This window comes from Echeneis naucrates, chromosome 6 (genome assembly GCF_900963305.1).
Source record: "Echeneis naucrates chromosome 6, fEcheNa1.1, whole genome shotgun sequence".
Lineage (NCBI taxonomy): Eukaryota > Metazoa > Chordata > Actinopteri > Carangiformes > Echeneidae > Echeneis > Echeneis naucrates.
In genome coordinates, this window is record NC_042516.1 from 22,331,037 (window position 1) to 22,349,742 (window position 18,706).

Here is an 18,706-nt window from a genome sequence, read left to right on the forward strand (position 1 = left end):
CCAATAGCAGGTGGGTGATGACTAATAACTGGATGCATTTAAACCCCCACACATGGTCATGGTTGACCTAAAACTGGGATTTATAGGTCAACAGTGGTTGTTGGTCTCTGTGTGTCCCTGTGTGTTGGCCCTGTGATGGACTGGCGACCGATATGAGCTGGGATTGGCTCCAGCAGGAGGTAGAAGATGAATGAATGAATGAATGAATGAATCTATAATAATGTAAAATATATGGATGGATTATATGTCATATGTGTAAATATATAAATATGTTACCATAAACTCTGATCAGCACTTCTAAATGTAGTTCAAGTACAATATTTCACTCTCACTTGCAGTTGAGGGAATTAAAGTAAAAGATCATCAGGCAAGACGAGCAGTTGATTGAATAAATGACTGAATGAAATGAATTTTGATGACTGATTTATCATTTAAAAACATTTTGAAGAAAGAGGATTAAGCTTTTGTTCATCTTAGAATAAACTGAATGTTTTTGGTTCTGTAGTTTCTTGTTTTCTGGTGTTTTACAGTCCAAATGATTACTGATCTTAAAAATAACGGCTGGATGCTGAGCAGAGGAATATTTACCGAGCTGTCCAAGGACCCGTTCCCGTCCGTGTCATAGAGACGAAACATAACTGTGGAGACGAGAAAGAACAACGTCAGCCTGCAGCGTGACACTTCGACCTCTGAGGCCCAACATTTCAACCTTTATTCTTTTTCTGTGTACATGTCACTGCGCACTTCACCGCACGCAGATACAACCTCCCCCCCCCAAAAAAAAAAAAAACAAAAAAACAACCCAGTGTTAAGGTCGGCGTGCTCATCCACTGCAAGGCGTTGCCATGGAAACAGGCCACAGCCAATGCAGGAGCATCCTGCTTCATGTCGCGGTGAAACAACATGCAACAACAGATCATTTCAGCACCGAAGCCCATACTTAGCCGTGCTCTAACCCTCCAGGGCCCCCGCCCCTCACCCAACCACCCTGTTGGGGGGCAGCAGAGGGCGGATGCTGATGTCATCAGGAGCTGAAGTCAGATGGCGGTTCGTCAGGCCACTGACTGCGCTCACCAAAAAGGTAATAAAGTATAAAGAGATGATGACGGTCGTCGTTAACCTCCAAGCTGCAGAATCTCCCTCTGAAACACTCTGAATCACTTTAATTTCCTCTTTAAACGTGTTCAGTGTCGATGCATCACACTCAGCTGTCAGATAAATAAAGTTGCACCCGGCTGAACTGACACGTTTTAATGCCTTTAAATAAGTCTGACAATAGTTCAGGTCAGAAAAAGATTTGTGTCCGTCCATTCTGCATTCAATAAATTTTATTATATTACCTGACAAACATGTTGATTTAAGCTTTAGTTTCTTAACACTAACTAACTCTTTTCATTTTTTTCTTTTTAAGTGAGATTGCTGTAAAATAAAAATATTTGGCAGTAGGTGTGACTTTAAAATGGTATTTTCAGATTTATTTTGAATTCGGAATTTGTTTTTGATTTAATTTGGTGTTTTTAGAGCCTCATTTCAGGGAAAATTCTTCACAGGATTTCATCCCTTTGTCGCTATTTTCCTCTTTTTAAGATGAATAACTATCGCAGGCTGAATCCTCAAACTAAATAACTTGATGAGAATATTTTTTTTTTCTTTTCTTACAGTGCAGCTGGTTGTCAGAATTGATTTCTGTCAGCCTGCAAAAAAGACCCAAAAGGTTGAAACAAGCTGAACTGAAATCTTTTCAGTGTGTCTGAAAAACACCAGCAGGTGGCGCCATCGGCTGCAGAGACAACATCAGTGTTGACCACAGAGAGGCAGGAAGTGTGTGTGTTCAGGGTGACATGCTCCAACACACACACACACACACACTCTTAGGCACCATCATCTGAATTATTTAGCCATCCTTCACTTAATGAGTGCAACTCTATTCAATAATTCAGCAGCTGGATGAGAAGTACAACATCAGAGAAGAAAAAAAACTCATATGTACAAATTAAGCAGTGAAACCTTGTGAATAAATGATGCAGTAAATGTGATTAAGAGATGTGGGAAGATGCGTCAGTAAACTGAAAACACGAGGCAGTAAACATCCCACCAGAGATCAGATGAGTCAGAAGGACACGGAGAGGAAAGTGTCAAATAAACCGAATTTCATTTTGATAAGAAATTAAAAATCTTGAGTTTAATGTTTGGATTATAAAGGTTTTGTTTTGTTTCAATGAGCATTTAGGAGCAACAGAATTCTTCAGAGTTTGATGTCAGGAGAGGAACTGAGGTCAACGACACAGACAAGAAATTAATCAGATTAAATGACTTCACATGCCTTTTCCTCTTTGTCACAGGAGGGCGGAGAGGAAAAACTGGAGATTTGGGAGATATAATATATTTCACAGACGCTGTTTTCTGCACCTGGAAAAATACTTTTGTGGTTTTTCTTTTTTTTTTTTGTTGTTGTTTTGATTCAAATGCAGCGACAGCTAAATATTCAAAGGCTTTCACAAGAAATCATGAAAATAGCCCGTAAAAGTAGTCGGAGCGTTTTGTGCTCCAACTGCAGCTTTTTAAAGCTGAACTTTGTTCGTACGCTACGACACACTCGGGGAAAATACTTCTTTCTGATTTGCAGCCAGTTTCAGGTGTCTGTTAAAATAAATAACAAGCACGCAGAGCTGACACTGAGGTTTGTGTGCTGTGTGGCATTTTCCCACAATGCAACAGGGCAAGAAGCCACAGCTTTAGCTTGGTCCCCCACTGAGTTTTGACTCGTTCTGTGGCGTTCCTTCTGCTCCTCGTGGCTCCCGGCGGTCTGGACAGACTCGCCGTCAGCCCGTACGCTGCGCGTCAACAGAAGAACAAATTGACAGTCACGGGACGACACTCACACTCCAGCTTGTCCTCGGGACGCCCGCCCTCCAGCAGCGACAGGTAGCACACAATGTCCTTCAGCTGCACCGTGTCCAGAGGCCTGGGCAGCGCCGGCGTCTTCAGAGGGGTCGAGCTGCTTTTGATCAGCTTCAGGCCTGCGGGGGGAAAAGAAAGGTCAACACATCCCCCACAATGCATCTGACACTGGCCCAATAACCTGCTGGGTTAGGACGCCTGACATGAGTCACAGACGGACGGATCGATGGCGAGTGGCGCCCAGTTCAGCTTTAGCCTCATCAAAGGATTTGGCTGCAGGGGAAAGAATGTATTCTTCTCTTTTTTATGAGCTTTGGTGGCATTTTACTTTTTCAGAAGGGAAAACGAGGAGAGAGAGAGACGCGATGGCAGCTTATCTCACTGGGTGTCATCGTTGGACAGTAACAGCAGTGGAAATATTTAAAACAAAGTTCCCAGTTAAAGCCCCTTCAGGAGGATGGCTCAGCTTCCTCTGACTGCTTCAGAGAAACCCACAATCACCACTCTGCTCTGGTCAGCTGATAAAACCAGTTTGTTGTCCAGACTTGAGGTTTTTTCAACATGAAGACAAGGACTCGTTGGCCTTCATTTCAGTGGAGAGCACTCTAAAGCCAGCTGGATACGCTGTACAGATAACGGATGGACCGCAGGCAAAAAAAATGAATTGCGTGTTTGTGCTCATTCAGTTGCGTTGTTGGAGTGTATCTCTAAAGTCAGGTAAAGGTCAACACGGCTGAAGCCGCGGCGCCGTTATGTGCAGAGCAGTCGCAGAGAAAAGGGATTTGAAGCCGAAGCCACAACCCCCCCGTTCATGAGTCAGTCTGTTTTCTTTCACATATGGTCATGAGCTTTAGGTAATGACCGAAATGAAATTACAGATACAGGCCTTCAGAATGAGTTTCCCTGGCCGGGGCGGCCGAGACGAGCCATAGTGATGGGTTTGGACGGCTCGGGTGTCCAGAGGGAGCTCGGAGAGCCGCTCCTTCGCTTTGATAGAAGCTGGTGGAAGAAGCTCAGGCGCCCGACTCAGATGCCTCTTGAAAGCTTCCCTGTGGAGACGTACCGAGTGTGTCAGCACGGGGCGGGGAATCTTGGCTGACCCAGAACGCTCTGAACGGATTAGATATATATATGTGTCCAACCTGGCCAAGACGCACCTCACAATCTCTTAAGAGCTGGAAGATGTAATTTAGACTTGTGGAAAGTTCGTGGATGGATGGATGATCAAGATTGGCCCAACATCTGGGATAATGACACAGTGAAACTATTTCAGAAACAGAGCGGTTAGACGCCTAAACCCTCAGACCAGATACCGACGGCCTATTAATGAATCGGCTATTATTCTTCCTCTGCCCGCTCACCAGAGAGCTATTTATTGATAAAGTCGGCACATACATCCAGCTGCATCGGCCATAAAGTCAAAGTAATTATGCTGTTTGCCTTAAAAAGCACTTACACTGGAAACTAAAGCCCTCTAATAATATTATGATAAATCTGGTGTTTGCAGACAGTGACAGTTAATGGACTCATTTGGCTCCCTTATCTGCACTTAGAGAGTCTGCCGAGAGCTCGTAGTCCTCAGAGCTGGATCAATGAGGGCCGATCAACCAGCTCACCTACTACAGGCTGCACGTGATCTGTGAGGAACCCTGAATAGGGAACATGGACAGAGAAGTGAAACTGCTTCCTGTGATGCTGTTAGTTTTTACTTCCGGGATCGGCTCAGGGTCAGGGTCCGCAGCACGACAGGAACGTCAGTTAAAACAAGAATGAAGAGGCAGTTTCATTGTTTCAACCGTCAACATCTACTCATAAATGCAGTTTGTTTACAGTCTGCAGCAGCTAACAGCATTCATGATGTATCATTTTCTTAAAGAGGAGCAGACCTGGTCTTGGAATTTGATAAAGTGTCTGAGAACGTCTCACAGTTGATGTTAGTTCATCTCCTCTGTAGCTGTGCAATGCGCTCGCTTGTGTCCTATTTTTGAAATCATCTGCATTTTAATTTGGGACATTTCTAACATGAAAACAGACCGTCTGAAGTCACGTCAGAAAGATGAAGCTGCACAGAGTGTTGGGGGAGTCTGAGGTTCGTTTCCGCTTCATAAACGTTCAAAATTTCAGACCAGAGGTCAGTGACATGTTTGGAATGAGGCGGACAGGAAGCTGAGGTCAGATTTCAGGGGAATCCCGGCTGAACCAATAATGTCCTGATGTGCGTTTGGCGTCATTTCAACATCGGCGGCTTGTCATTGCCACATGAGAACGAGACATTACCATGAATCCTGTAAACAAACAAGACTGTTGCCAAGACGGTTGGCAGCTTCTCCACCACAATTTTCGTATTTTTTCCACTGAGTTGGACTTGGCGGGAAATCCAGTAGACTGTTTGATGGCGCAAAACAGGAAGATAATGCTGTGTGTTTTTTTTTTTTGTTTTTTTTAACTGCGATAAAAGTGAAGCTCTAAAAGCCTCTATGGAGGAAAAACAGGCTCATCTTCAAATCAACAAATAGGTGAGGCGAATCAGCAAAAAAGAGACAAGAAAAGCTGCATGAAATGGTTTCTCTCCGCTCACCGGTCACTTTGGGTTGGGTCTGGACCGACGGACTGGGCTTGAGCCCCTTGTTCTTGAACGACATGAAGAGGTGTTGACAGAACTCTTCAGCGAGTTCGCTCTCCAGGAACGTCTGCATGAAGACCTTGAAGCCCTCGAAGTCAATCTCCTGAAAAAATAAACAAAATAAAACAAATGAATTAATAAATAAAAGAAAGGCCATGATCGCCTGAAAGACTTTGAGGAGGAACAGATGATTCTGAATATGAAGCGAGAGCTTCGGCCAAATACAGCTGCAGATTTCTGCACTCGGTTTCTGCAACACCTTCCTGTCTGTTCTACCCCCAAAAATATTATTGAGCTTACATCGTTCACCCCTGAGAGTTTGTGTTGACGTTAAGATTCTTTTGGTTGTTTTTAAAGCAGTTCCTGGCCTTGCACCAGTTCATCCTCTGAGGTCCTCAGGCATCTGTTACACAACACATCTCTTCAGAGCTGAACATAGTTTTCAGGCAGGAATTTCTTTTACTCACCCATCCTGACACAATTATGCCATTTTTGAATAAAATGAATAATAGATTGAATAATCGATTTTTATAACAATATAAATCACCTCTAAAACTACACTAAATTGGACTAAAGTGCTTTTCAAATTAAATTTGATCGATAGTACTTTTTTTTTTCTTGATTCTATAAAGTTTTAATTTGTCATCTGCAGCTTGAGCTCAGCTGACACACCAGCCATAAATGAGAGAGGAAAATGACAGCAGTTACCTGCGTGAGGATTTCCTGTTTCTATAACCAGCAGCAGTTTAGAAGGAAAGACACAAAACATGTTCAAAAGATGCAACATCCAGTTTTGGCATTCACAATGTTCTCAACACAGCAAAGACACGGCGAGCAAACACATGTTTCTGGTGTCACTCTGAATAAAAATGTGTGTTAAATTACATCAGCTTCCTTTCCTGAAAAAAAACCAAACAAATCCTCATTATTAGTGTGTGTGTGTGTGTGTGTGTGTGTGTGTGTGTTATATTTGTGTGCCACAATTTTAACCCAGCAACTCTAATAACTTAACAACTTTGAAAAACTTTTATTGCGCTGACATACCTGGATAAACTTTTCAGCTCCAGGTATGTCGGCACTGCAATTATTTTCTGTGCAAAGTTGGCACCTCACAGTTCAGCAACGTGTCAAAAATACATTGAAATAATGAACAATAATAATGAAACTGCACTGCGACACTTCACGATCAGTTCATGCTTATTTGCCTTCAATTCTGAGCTCAAAAAAACGGATTTATGATTGTCTTTGTCAGAGAAAAAGTGGAAAATAAAAGCAAAGCAACGAAGACACGAGACAGCTGAGTTTTCCAAACCCAACGTACCTCCTCTGGGTTGTATTTAGCCAACACACCATCTCCATGGAACTCCTGCAGGACGTCCTTCAGCTTCTTGGTTGAGTCTGAGCAAAAACATTGAGGACACGTTAGCTACTGTATCGGTGTGTTGTGTTCGACTGTTTACGTTAAAATCTGGCTTCCTGCTCCAGTCGGCGTTGATATTACACAGTCGCTCAGTGAGCAGCGACATGTGGCGTGGAAAATACAGTTTATGCCTCATTTATGAGTCAGAGCTGCCAAAGCCATGTCAGCATCTCATTTGGGATCGATCTGCATTACACAGAAGTAACTGACTAACTTCCAGTGAAATCTGGAGACTACATAACCTGAACAAACCGCATCCTAATTCAGGTTAAAGCGTCATGAATGTGATTAATAACGAATTAATCTGAACTGAACTACATCCTGTAGCAGGAGAACACGTGTTCGAAATAAATAATTTCTACATTATTTTTGGTCTGTGCTCGACATGAAATGTGGAGCTCTGTAACTGAAGACAGGATGTGGCTCGCCTTGCTTTATGTAAACGGAGGAAAATAAACAACAACACGACTCCTCATCAATTAACTGGACGGATTTCACACTTTATTCAACTCACACACAAACAAATGAACGTGCCTTTGGTGATTTATTGTGGAGATCCCTGCTGGATGATTACTGTTGGTGTTGGTGAATCACAGTTGGGCCTATATGTGCTTATCGACGCAGCGAAGTTACCAGGTTTGTTATTTTTGTGCCTCTATAGAAACCAAAACCAGACTCCAAGTCTGGAACCCTGCACTGAAGCTGGAGACGTAAATACGGGGCAGATGGAAACTGTCAAGAAACTGTTCCAGGAAAGAAATTCCCCCTAAAATCTGACATTTTTCGATTTTTTGTTTATGCACAGGTTAAATGAAAGCAATATTTGTTTGTGTGGAGATCGACGTATTTCTTAGAGTCTGGACAGAGAAAAGCTGCTGTGTCAAATTTATCCCTGATAAGTCCAGACGGCAGATTTAAACCTGTGTTAAATATTTAAATTTCCCTTTTGACCACACCGGAAACAAAACAATGAAATATTATCACACTTTCAGTTAAAGGCTGAACTCATCTGCTCATAAGAGCACCATATTCAAAGCTTTCCATTTTGTAGTGCATCAGGAAAATAAGTGAACGACCAAAAGTCACCAACCAAACGGATAAACCACGACGCGTTACGCTCACCAGGACACGGAAAAAATGATGTGTCACAGCTGTACTTCTTCACATATGTTTCTATTTCTATCCAGGATCACCTGAAATGAGCTGCGTGTCTCCTGCAGATTCATTACGTATTCTGATTAATGAGTGAAGCGTGTTTAGCTGGGTGTATAAACATATAACATGCAGAAAATGTTAAACGGGTTAAAGCGCCGTGTTGTGCTTCAGTCGCATGTTCCACAAGTGTGATGCGTCTCACAGACGTCAACACACCACGCTGACACCTTTCACTGTAACTATCTCCTGTTATCTGAGCTGAACAGATATTTTCTGTCAGAAATGAATCAGAAACTCATCTACAAAGGAAGAGAAATGCAACATTTGAGTAAGCTGCGGACTCTATCAACACAACATATCCAAAAATCAAGACGTTCGTCATCCATGTGTAAAAGTGTTGTTTTAATTAGGACCATCTCCGTGAAACTGAGAAACAGGAATCCAAATCTGATTTCACTGGTTCTTCAGTTTTTTTTCTTTCCAGAGAAGAAGGGGGTGTTTTAGCGCAGACAAAAATAACTGGAACTGAGTTGCTGTGATAATTAGTGCGTGCTGCATAGCGTTTATGAGCCCTACTGCTAAATCAATTTGCTGCGCCACAGATAGCAGGTTCTAATGTTACCGAAGTTAATTAGAAGCAGCACTTTATCACTGGAGGGCCCGCGTCATCTCCAAGTTTGAGCTGAGTCCCGCTCGTTCAAGTCAGCTCACAAAAGAAAAGCTGGAAGTTTGATTTGCTCGGTTTATAAAACGACGTCGACGTTTCTCCGGCAGTTAGGATAAAACTGCCCGGAGGGAAAGCTGCCGTCCGTACAGGCGCCATGGCACGACGCTGATTGAGAACCAGCAGGTGTGTCGGGAGTTCAGCCTCCAAGGTAAGAGCTGAAAGTGTCACATTCTGTGAAACCTTGGAAAAGGCGCATGACGAACTCTCAGTCTGTTTGAGTTCTGCTTAGAAAAAAAGACGACACACTTTCCTCTGAAACGTCACAGTAAACTTAGAAACAAAAGCTGACGTTCTTCGGTGACACACACCAGTTGGCTCTGACATTTTGTCGCCTCTTGGACTGATGGCTTTGTGTCTTTGATTTAGTCAGGACGCACTTTGCCAGAAAAAAAAAAATTCCTCACTGAGTTGTTCGTCTTTATCGGCACGCAATCGACACCCAAAAAACATTACGGAGGGCTGTGATGTCTCGCTGCACGTCACATCCAGCAGAAACACAATCAGGTAATGATTTAGCCGTTGTGTGGGACATAATAATCAGAGGACAGGTCTCATTTCTTTTCATGTCTTTTAGGTCCATTTTTTTTAAAGCAGATCTCTGCTGCACAACACACACCAGCTATTATATCACATACAGAGAATCTGATTGTTGTGAGTCATATCTCAGGTGCCTGGCTTGGCGCACGGCTATTAAAATGTTATGAAAGTTTGCGTGCATCTCACTTTAATGAGAAGGAAGGGAAAAATGAAGCGGGGACGGGAGAAGGAGGGGAGAGAAGGCGAGGCGGCGTGATGCCCATTGTGGCGGCTCGAAGAAGAGGATATTTTATAACCTGCAACTGAACGCCACACAAAGAGTCGCCCAGAGCTCACTGAAACATGATTATCCAAATCTGCCTGGCACTCATCCACACACAAACATTCAGACGTTAGTTTTATCTTTTAGTTTTGTTTTTTTTTTTATTATTTTTTTTATTTATTTGGTTACTGAAACACGTTCTCGCTCGGCCACCCACAAAGCTAATATTTGCAAACTGACGAAACCTCACTGACTCTTGAGTGCAGCATCTGCCAAGAAAAGAGTCAGGAAGGGTGGTGGGGGGGGTCCGGCAGAGTAAGGAGCCACGCTGGCACCAGTTACAGAGCAATTAAAGGGAGAAATGGCAGCACCAAGTGAAACACTGCTACAAGAGATCCTGGGTGACAAGCATTAATTATTAAGATTCATACCCTGCACTCTGGATAGCAAATAAAAGAGCCCATCGCTGAAATGGCTTCATGTCATGTTGGGGGACTAAAAATAGTTTAAATATATTCAACAGCGTGTTTATCCACCTATCACCAAGTTGGATCACAAATTATGCCATTTTTTTTTATCTGCAGTTATTTTTATTGTTTGTCTTCCTCCAAAAAAACGATTTATTGGGACCGGAGTCCAAACCGGGTCCAGGACTATGTGTGGGTGGTACACAACATCCTGCGGAGCGCCTGCCAGGTTATCGTCACATTTTCCGTCCCTGGTGCCGTTACAAATGATGAAATGTGCCAACGTTTCGGAGCGTAAGATAAACTCTGAGCATCCCCAGGCACAGTCTGGTGCGCAGAGGAGCCATTCGTTGGGTTTCGCCGATGAATCCGAAGCCGAAGCGGCACCACGCAGATCAAATGCTCACCATTCGGACGAGGGATGTTTGAGACGAAGAGCGCGGTGAGAGCAGAAGCAGGAACGCTCTTGTTGTGAGTTGATGCTATCAGAGAGAGTTACTGTTTGTGTGTCTTGGTGTGTGGGAGACTTGACTGATTTACACGTGTTTTCATGATGAGAAAACACACAAACTTTTCCAACAAGTCGACATAAATACTTCTGTCAGCGAGGGGCAGACTGTGAAGACACAACACAGACACACATTCTGGGGAAAACTCTGTTGTTTGGATTTTTTGGGTTTTATGAAGATTTGAATTTCATATTATGTAGAGAAACTGTTTGGCATCTTAGCTTGGCACAGCGGTTTCCAATTCCCCATCTGTTCAGATGTGAACTATAAGGTGGCCAAGTAAGTCTGTGTGTGCGCACAAATGTGCTGATCCAATGTCTGGTATGACTTGGGTAGAAATAAATGATTTCATTTAAGCTGGGAAAAAACGAACGAGGAGAGGTTTGTCCCTTCTCTGTCCAAAGAACTGTCATTAATATGATGAGCTGCCACATCAAGTACGTAGAACAACATGGAGAGAGGGAAACCTGACAGAAGCTTCTGGGTGAGAACATGGAGAGATGGCAAGTTACCGTTTGGTGACGAAACAGGAACCTTTCGGTTTCAGAGCTACCGACAGTTGCTCAAGTATTTCTAGAGATTAATAATGTAATTTACACAAAGAACAACTCCAAACCAAAAACATCCTGCAGCATCGCAGAGCTGGCAGAGGCTTTGGGAAACCGAAAGAAGATGATGAATCTGCAACAAAACTCACAACTGGCAAAGAAAGACAAGAAAATATGATGACGCCAGTCCTGTCCTCAGCTTCACGAGCACAACTGTGGCTTTTCAGTCCGTGCGTAAATTATTATGGACTTAAGATAAATACATTTTACAGGAGTTTGCAGTCAAAGGATGTGCCAGAGAGTGTGTTTATGCAGGTTGATGTTGGAGAAAATGTCTTTAATTTCCAAAGAACAGAACAAATTTGGGAACCGACGTTTGAGCAACCTTCACCAAAATTAACCTCCCAAATTGTTTTATTTCGTTGTTGTAGCTCGTAACCACCAATACATCCAAACATCCGAAGATGGAAACTTCAGTGTGACCTGCTCGACTTAAACTAAACACAAGAAACCATTTACAAAAACAAAATATAACAGCCGGAGTGCTGAACGATACCTTTGATGTTGTTATGCTTCTATTTCTTCACTGTTTCCAGTTTGTTATGAATCATAGTAAACATGTCACGAATCCACAGAATGCCAACACTCAGCTCGGAAATGAAAGTGCACTTTTTCTTATTATCTTAATATCTAATTTCACTAAATGGCAGATGTTTGGGTTTTTTTTTTTTTATACGAACCCAACTAGCTGTTTATTTGTCACAGTGAGAACAGAAATTGTTAACATAATAACTAAACACCTCGATAAATGGAACGAGGACAAGAGGAACCAAGTGGAAGAAATCTATAACCCTGCATGTCTTTATCCGCCTGAGCTCAGAGAGTAGAGGCCAAAGTCAAACAGCACAGACCAGAAAAAAAAAATCAATAAATAAAACACAAATGCTAATTCTGCCCACAAATTTAATTGGTTGGTCTCCGAGTTGGACACAAATTGGTTCATTACTTTTTGTACAATCCTGCTGACAAATATAAACCTTATTTTTATTTATCCTTTGGGTGTAAGTGATAAATATCTTCATTCCTTACCCAAAAACAAAACTTGTAAACAGCAATTAAAAACAGCAGCAGAGTCTCTGATGCCAAAGCCAGTTTGTTTATGAGGAAGATTTGAACATTAACATAATTGTTTTCTCCAAATTGGGGCTATTTTGTTCCACCTGAACGTTGTGATTCCGAAATCAGTAACTCAATAACATTTCAATTGCTCAACAGACGACTGTGTTAGCAGCCCTGAACACATCAGCACAGTCTCAGAGTCGTTCCCACGGGGCGGGATGAAGAGAATAAAGACAAACAAACCAGCAACACATTTTAACTCCAAATTTATGCCCATTTTCTATCATAGAATTGCTAAATCAAAATGTTTTTTATCGCCTTGTGGAGATTATAAGTAGATGGAGCCGACACAGATCTGTCAAACCTTTTCACTGTTCCTCTCACACAAAGTAAGAAGTTAATTGATCGACAAAAACTGGAGTTAAACCTCCAGTCATTATTTATATATATATATAAATAGTTATATTTAGGGACAACACAACAGGCCTGATGTCTCAGGATACAGTCAAACAGCTGCCGACGTGTACAGAACATATTCCTTCACTTGTGCAGCTCTGTTTGGTTTCCAATGACTCCTCCGGGAAATATCTGGCTGCTAATTGACCACTTTATTCATCAGCTAACTAGCTGGGCAGGTTGGATCAGTTTCGAGTTTGAAAACAGAAAGATACTAAATGTATGGGAGGAAACTCACACATAAAGGAGCTATTATTACACAGCCAGCGTTAGCGCTAATTAATTAGCATTCATTTAATCAAACTTTTTTTTTTTTTTTTAAGCTAGAATGCTAACCAGCTACCTCTTGTCACTTTCTGAACTTAAAAATAAGTTTGTTAATGTAAAAATATGAGCCCAGAAACTGTTGGCGTTGTCACACTATAGCAAAGCCAAAATGATGCCAAATAAATGTCTGAAGATTTGGAAAATTACACGTTTTGCAGCGTTATCAACGGCTGCTAACGGGACAAAGGGCACCTTTAATGGCCTGTTTGACGTATCACTTGAAAAATGGCCGTTCACGCAGAATCTCTGTCGGACCCGGATGTGGAGTCCATGTTGTACTCACACTGGGTGTACTCCTGCAGCAGGGCGAACTCCGCCGGGGTCAGGGTGACCCATTTGTCCTGGACGCTCATTGTGTTCAGGCCTGGCCTCCTTGTCCTCCGAGCGTTCCCCGGGCGGCGGCACACGGTGGGAGCACCGCGCTGCAAAACAACAACAGGCATCAGCGCACCTGACCCATCCATCCCCACACCCAGCCCAGTCGTCCCTTTGAGTTTAATGGCAGTCAAACAGCCGAGCGGGCGGAGCTGCGTGGTCGTAATGACGGCTGAAGCTGATAACTGAACTGCAAAAGGTCAGAAATTGATTTATCAATACATGCTGATATAAAGAAACGTCATTCTGTTGCTGTCTTCCCACGGTCCTCACTGTTTTCCTCCACACACGGCGTGACAGGAAAATGAATCCCTTATCTGCCTCTTTTGTGAAACTATGTTTGACCATTTGACATTTTAGACCTTCGTCGGCCAGCGTGGGATGGAGAGTTCTTCAATACGAGCCAGAGTCCATCATTAATGATGTGCATGGCGATAATTCACAAATAGAGACATTACTATCAAATGTTTCCTGTTCAGATTTCTTTCCAACATTCTTAATTTACTGAAAACTACATTTCCAGAATCATTTACTCAATTTTCTTTAGTAAAAACAGTCACAGGTCGACAGTTAAACCCATAAAGCTCTATTAAGCTACTGCGATCCATAAGGATATTTCAGCGGGATACAAAATACAAAAGTGTTTCTTTGCCTCACACTGGAGCATCATTTAATATTCACAACAAGTGAGTCCTTGTATGAAAAGAAAATGTCCAATTGTGGCGTTAAAAGCCTTCGAATTAGCATCAGAGCTGCTTTCCTAACGATCCTGCATCATCATGGTCATAACCAACATGATCATGTTGAGGCGGTTTATTTCAGCTGGGACTTTTATTCTTGAAACAAGCCACAGTTTTATTGGCCCTCAGTGTTTCCACTAAAATTGCCAAAAGCTATTAAATCAGTATTTAGACCAGTGTGGCACCTTTACAGCCCTTTTTTTTTTTTTAAAGAGGCAGTGAAGCTCTCTGAGGAGAGCCAGGCCAGCAAACATATCAATAAAACATTTCAGCATTTTAATTTCAGGTCTGATATGTTAATGTCATCACAGCTGCCTCACTGAGAGTTCAGCACGTGTGTGACATTGTTAACCTGCACTGGATGATAAAACACCAAGCCTCTGCTCTTCACATGAATACGGATTGCTTTTGCAGAATGAATGTGCCTTTAATTGCACGTTTGTGTAGATGTCGCACAGGCAGCTGTGTGTAGGTGTGTGTGTGTGTGTGTGTGTGTGTATCGCTGCTGGGAACTTAAGCCCTGGATCAACAAGTGGACAGGCTCATTGATGCGGAGGATGGGTGTGTAACTAGCAAAAATGGAAGTGCTTTTCTTTGTCTTTGTGTGTTTGCTTTCATGCGGATGTGCGTGCAGAAAATTCCCCCGTCACATCACATTTCTACCTCCGAGAAGCCGAGCAAGAGGCGGGTTTGTGAACTGAAGCCGTTTAAAATAACGAACAGAGCATCATTATTGTTGTTCTGTAAAATCAGCTTCTCCTGCACAAACTTTTATCTGCCCCCGGAGATGAAACTACAGCAGCGAGAATCTCATCAGTCTCCACAGCGATGCGCTTCCGCAGAACCAATGAGAGCTGCAGCATCTCCTGCCTGTCTGACCGCAGACCAGAATCCACTTCAGCCTCACCGTCTTCCGGTGGTGCAGCCAGACCGGATCCCTCTGTGGGGGGGGGGGGGGGGGGGGGCAGGGGGGGGATGCGGCACCTCAGTGCGACACAATGAGATGAGATACCAACATGCCTCTCACCTGCTGCAGCGCTGGAGTTCAGATCTGTTCAGATGAAGCTGCCGCGTCCTCTTCCTCTGAGCTGAGTGTGAGTCTGTGTTGCGTTTGGAGCAGCAGCCTCGTCCCCTGCATGGCGTTGTGTGCGTGAGAGTGTGTGGATGTTGTGTTTGTGTTTCAGAGCAGCATCACCGCGGATGAGAGAGAGAGAGAGAGAGAGAGAGAGAGAGAGAGCATTACCCAACACTGCGCTGCCTGCAATGATCAGTTTCCATACTCCCGCTCGCTGACGTCACATCCCTCCATCCCTCCTCCCTGCCCCCCCCCCCACCCTCCTCTGAAAACCCCCCCAGGTGTCAGCCGGCCACATCAGCATTCAACACGACAGGCGGTAAGTGCAGCAACCTGTGGGAGATCTTCTCTCTGAGTGAGCACAGACAAAAACAGGAGAAATGCACACAATCAAATGACAACTGATGACTGTGATGAAGGTGGAGCTGACAGAACTCTGCTTTGTGATTGGCTTGTGGTCGTCCAATCAGATTCAGGTTTGTGACCTGCTGTTTTTGTAGCCTCAAGTTTGTCATTTTGTCGTCGCCATCTTGTTGTTGTTTTTTTCTTAACAGGAAGAAACCATATTTGAATGAGAAGGCGCGGATTGAGGATCTAACCTCCCGATTGGGTGGCACAGTCGGCCGATGCCCCGCCTCCCCTGTTTTATGCTACGTTTTCCTTCAAACATCACGCTGTATTTAAGATTTGAAACTAACGACTGAGACCATAAAGTTTTTCGCTGAAAGCTAATAAATCAGGGGAGAAGAAGGGTCATTTTCCCATAGAATTCAACACGGGATTGCAATGAAAGCATACGGTCTCAGATCAAACACACCTGGTGTTGAGGGGCCAACAGGCGAGTTCGGCGTCAAGGCTAAAGGCTAACAGCTAAAACAGGGGTGTTCCCTGTTTGAATAACGGAGGCCGAGTGGATCTTTTTATTCAGGCAACCTAATATTTCAAAATAAAAGCTGTTGTCCTGGACAATCGCACTCACTACATCACCACACCTACAGGAAGGACACGCTGCACCTTCCCGAGGCGTGGACTCGTCTGATGTCCCCGTGATACCGAAGAAAATGTGTGCCTTTTCAAAAAGTGGGTTTTACTCTGTTGGATCTACGTTAGCTCAAGAAAAAAAAAAAAAAAACAGACTGTATTCCTGAATCGTCACATCTCAGAGGATAAAATAACCTTTTCTTCATGCTCATTCTGTTCATAAAGCACAAACTCTTCATTAATATTCCAAACAGCGTCATTGACATTTTAGACGTTTAGCTGGCACTCGAGAGAGACAGATACACGGCGAGCGTGCACGTCCAAACGAACTCAGCGGTGACGGAGCTGCAGCAGCAGCACATTTTGCAGTTTGTGTAGAGCGGTCAGAAAAAGTTTGGACAAAACAGGAAGGAGGGAGAACTGAGAATACATGAACCAGATCAAAAAGGCGCGAAACAAATCGACGGAAGCGCAATCAAACACACATGCCAACAATACAAACACAACGAGCTGGACACACAATATTAATCCGGCCAGAGGATATTCACTGATTTAACATGTCTGAATACCTAAATGTCACCGTGTTTGACCCTTTCAACGCCGTTCAAACACAGGAAATATTCGTTTTAACGGATTATTTTAAGAACACCTTTGAGTGTTTTTAATTTCAGACAAAAACGACCAACAATTTCACTTTCAAATAAAAGTGTCTGCTGTGATGTTCTCGTTTCAGAGGAGGGGATCACCGATCATCAGAGTTTGGTCTCTTGAAGCGAATGTGTGACTTTGTGCTATTTGAGCTCAAAGATCACCGGCTAGACTTTTTTACCTCCAGATATTCCAAAATCAAACTCTTCAGCAGGAAACTTTAAAGTGGCCCAAAAACACTTTCTGCCCTGCTGCTCTCGTATGGCTGTCAGTGTGCATCTTCCAGAAACAAACCTGACGCCACCAGCTCACCTTCAGCCACCTTCTACGTATCCTCCCACGCTGGACACACCGTAGAAGCTGACCTACCAGCCTCAACATGGCTCTCTGAATAATGACCCAGATATGGACAGTGTGTGTGTGTGTGTGTGTGCGCGCTGACCGTTGTGCCAATAACTGGCCTCCAGGCTGTCTGTTCAGGTCGTGTGGGTGTTTGCATTTGTGTCAGCGAGGCAGAGCCAGTTTGGGTATCGACAGCAGGTAACGACGGGCCATCTGCACAGGAACACGCTGTGAAATATTGAGATTGTTGTAAGTCTTTAAATAAATCAGAGAATTAGTCGGTGGGCTGTTATCGAGCTTAACCTTGATTTGATTTCGCTCAAACCGTGAGAGTTAAATGAGTTTGTAACTTTCTACAGCTTAGCAGCAGCAGCACAACAAAGACACAATGTGGGCCAGGACATAAAGCAGATATTCAGAGAGACATTAGCATTCATCTGAAGTTGTGCTCCCGTCCACCTGATGGATGGGAGTCCAGTATTCCCTCATGTCTTCGCTCAGGCCGCTGTGTGAATGCTGCTGTTCGCTGGCTGCTGCAGTTTACAGTGAGTTCAAATCAATGAGCTGAACGTAGAGTGACCCATTTATGTTAGACAGCCGTTTGATCTATTGTTGACATAAGATATTGATTAACGCAGCTTTAAAGTGTAGAAATCATCAGTATTCAGTGTGATCACTATCAAGCGCAGACGCTCAGTCTAAAAGTATTTCACAAAACAATGTTGGCGTATTACATCTGAGCAAACTCCGTCTTCTGAGATGATGTTCGAAGACGTTGGTGGAGCTTTGCATTTTTTCCACACAATAAGTTTTAGCACTAGTTTTTGGAATTTTTATTTAATTTTGTAATACAATTATTTTATATTTATTTATTTATTTCATATTTTAATAATATTATTATTAATATTTAATAATAATAATTATTATATTATTATTATTATTATTATTATTATTATTATTATTAATAATAATAATAATAATACTAATTTAATATTTTTAATATTTTAATAATATTAACCCTGTCTGATGGTTTTCTTTTGTTTTTCCTTCAGACAAAACACACAGTTGTGTTTCACATGCAGGTGACAGAAACGATGCTCGTCATAAGTTGTCGTCATCGCCAACTTGTGTGTTGTGTGTCGGAGCTTCATTACTCAGAGATGTCATGGGGTCATTATGCATGTGGGTCAGGCACACGGGAGGACGGTTACAGTAGCTGGCCCAGCTGGCGACGCTCTCTGCATCAGTAAAAAAATTTTATCTAACCCTGTTTTGTCCTGGAGGCAGTTTTTGTCTCTGATCTGTCAAAAAAAAAAAAAAAACTCACTAAGTTAAAGTCGTTTCATTAAAAGATTTGTTTTCTGCCGAAGCATCAGTAGACTCAAGCTGAGTAATGAGATTGTAATGAACGTCGCTGTGATTTGCTAAATGCTAATGAGGCTAATGAAATTTACGATGGCCCAGCTGACCTTAAATCCAATCCGCTAATATCTA

General features: G+C 42.9%; 1 protein-coding gene across 6 annotated transcripts in view; it reads right to left on the reverse strand.

The window, feature by feature from the left end:
- Positions 1–13,404, reverse strand: part of dgkb (diacylglycerol kinase, beta) — a 50,864-nt gene extending 37,460 nt beyond the window's left edge. For 3 of the 6 annotated variants that reach the window (XM_029504252.1, XM_029504250.1, XM_029504248.1), the window contains exons 1-6: positions 13,335–13,404; positions 6,846–6,922; positions 6,233–6,253; positions 5,480–5,627; positions 2,883–3,020; positions 589–638 (exon numbers count right to left, since the gene is read on the reverse strand). In XM_029504252.1, the coding sequence (XP_029360112.1) occupies positions 589–638; positions 2,883–3,020; positions 5,480–5,627; positions 6,233–6,253; positions 6,846–6,922; positions 13,335–13,404 (504 nt within the window). The remainder of the gene's footprint in view (positions 1–588; positions 639–2,882; positions 3,021–5,479; positions 5,628–6,232; positions 6,254–6,845; positions 6,923–13,334) is intronic. The other 3 variants (XM_029504253.1, XM_029504251.1, XM_029504249.1) reach the window with 1 other exon arrangement.
- Between the last annotated feature and the right edge of the window lie 5,302 nt (positions 13,405–18,706).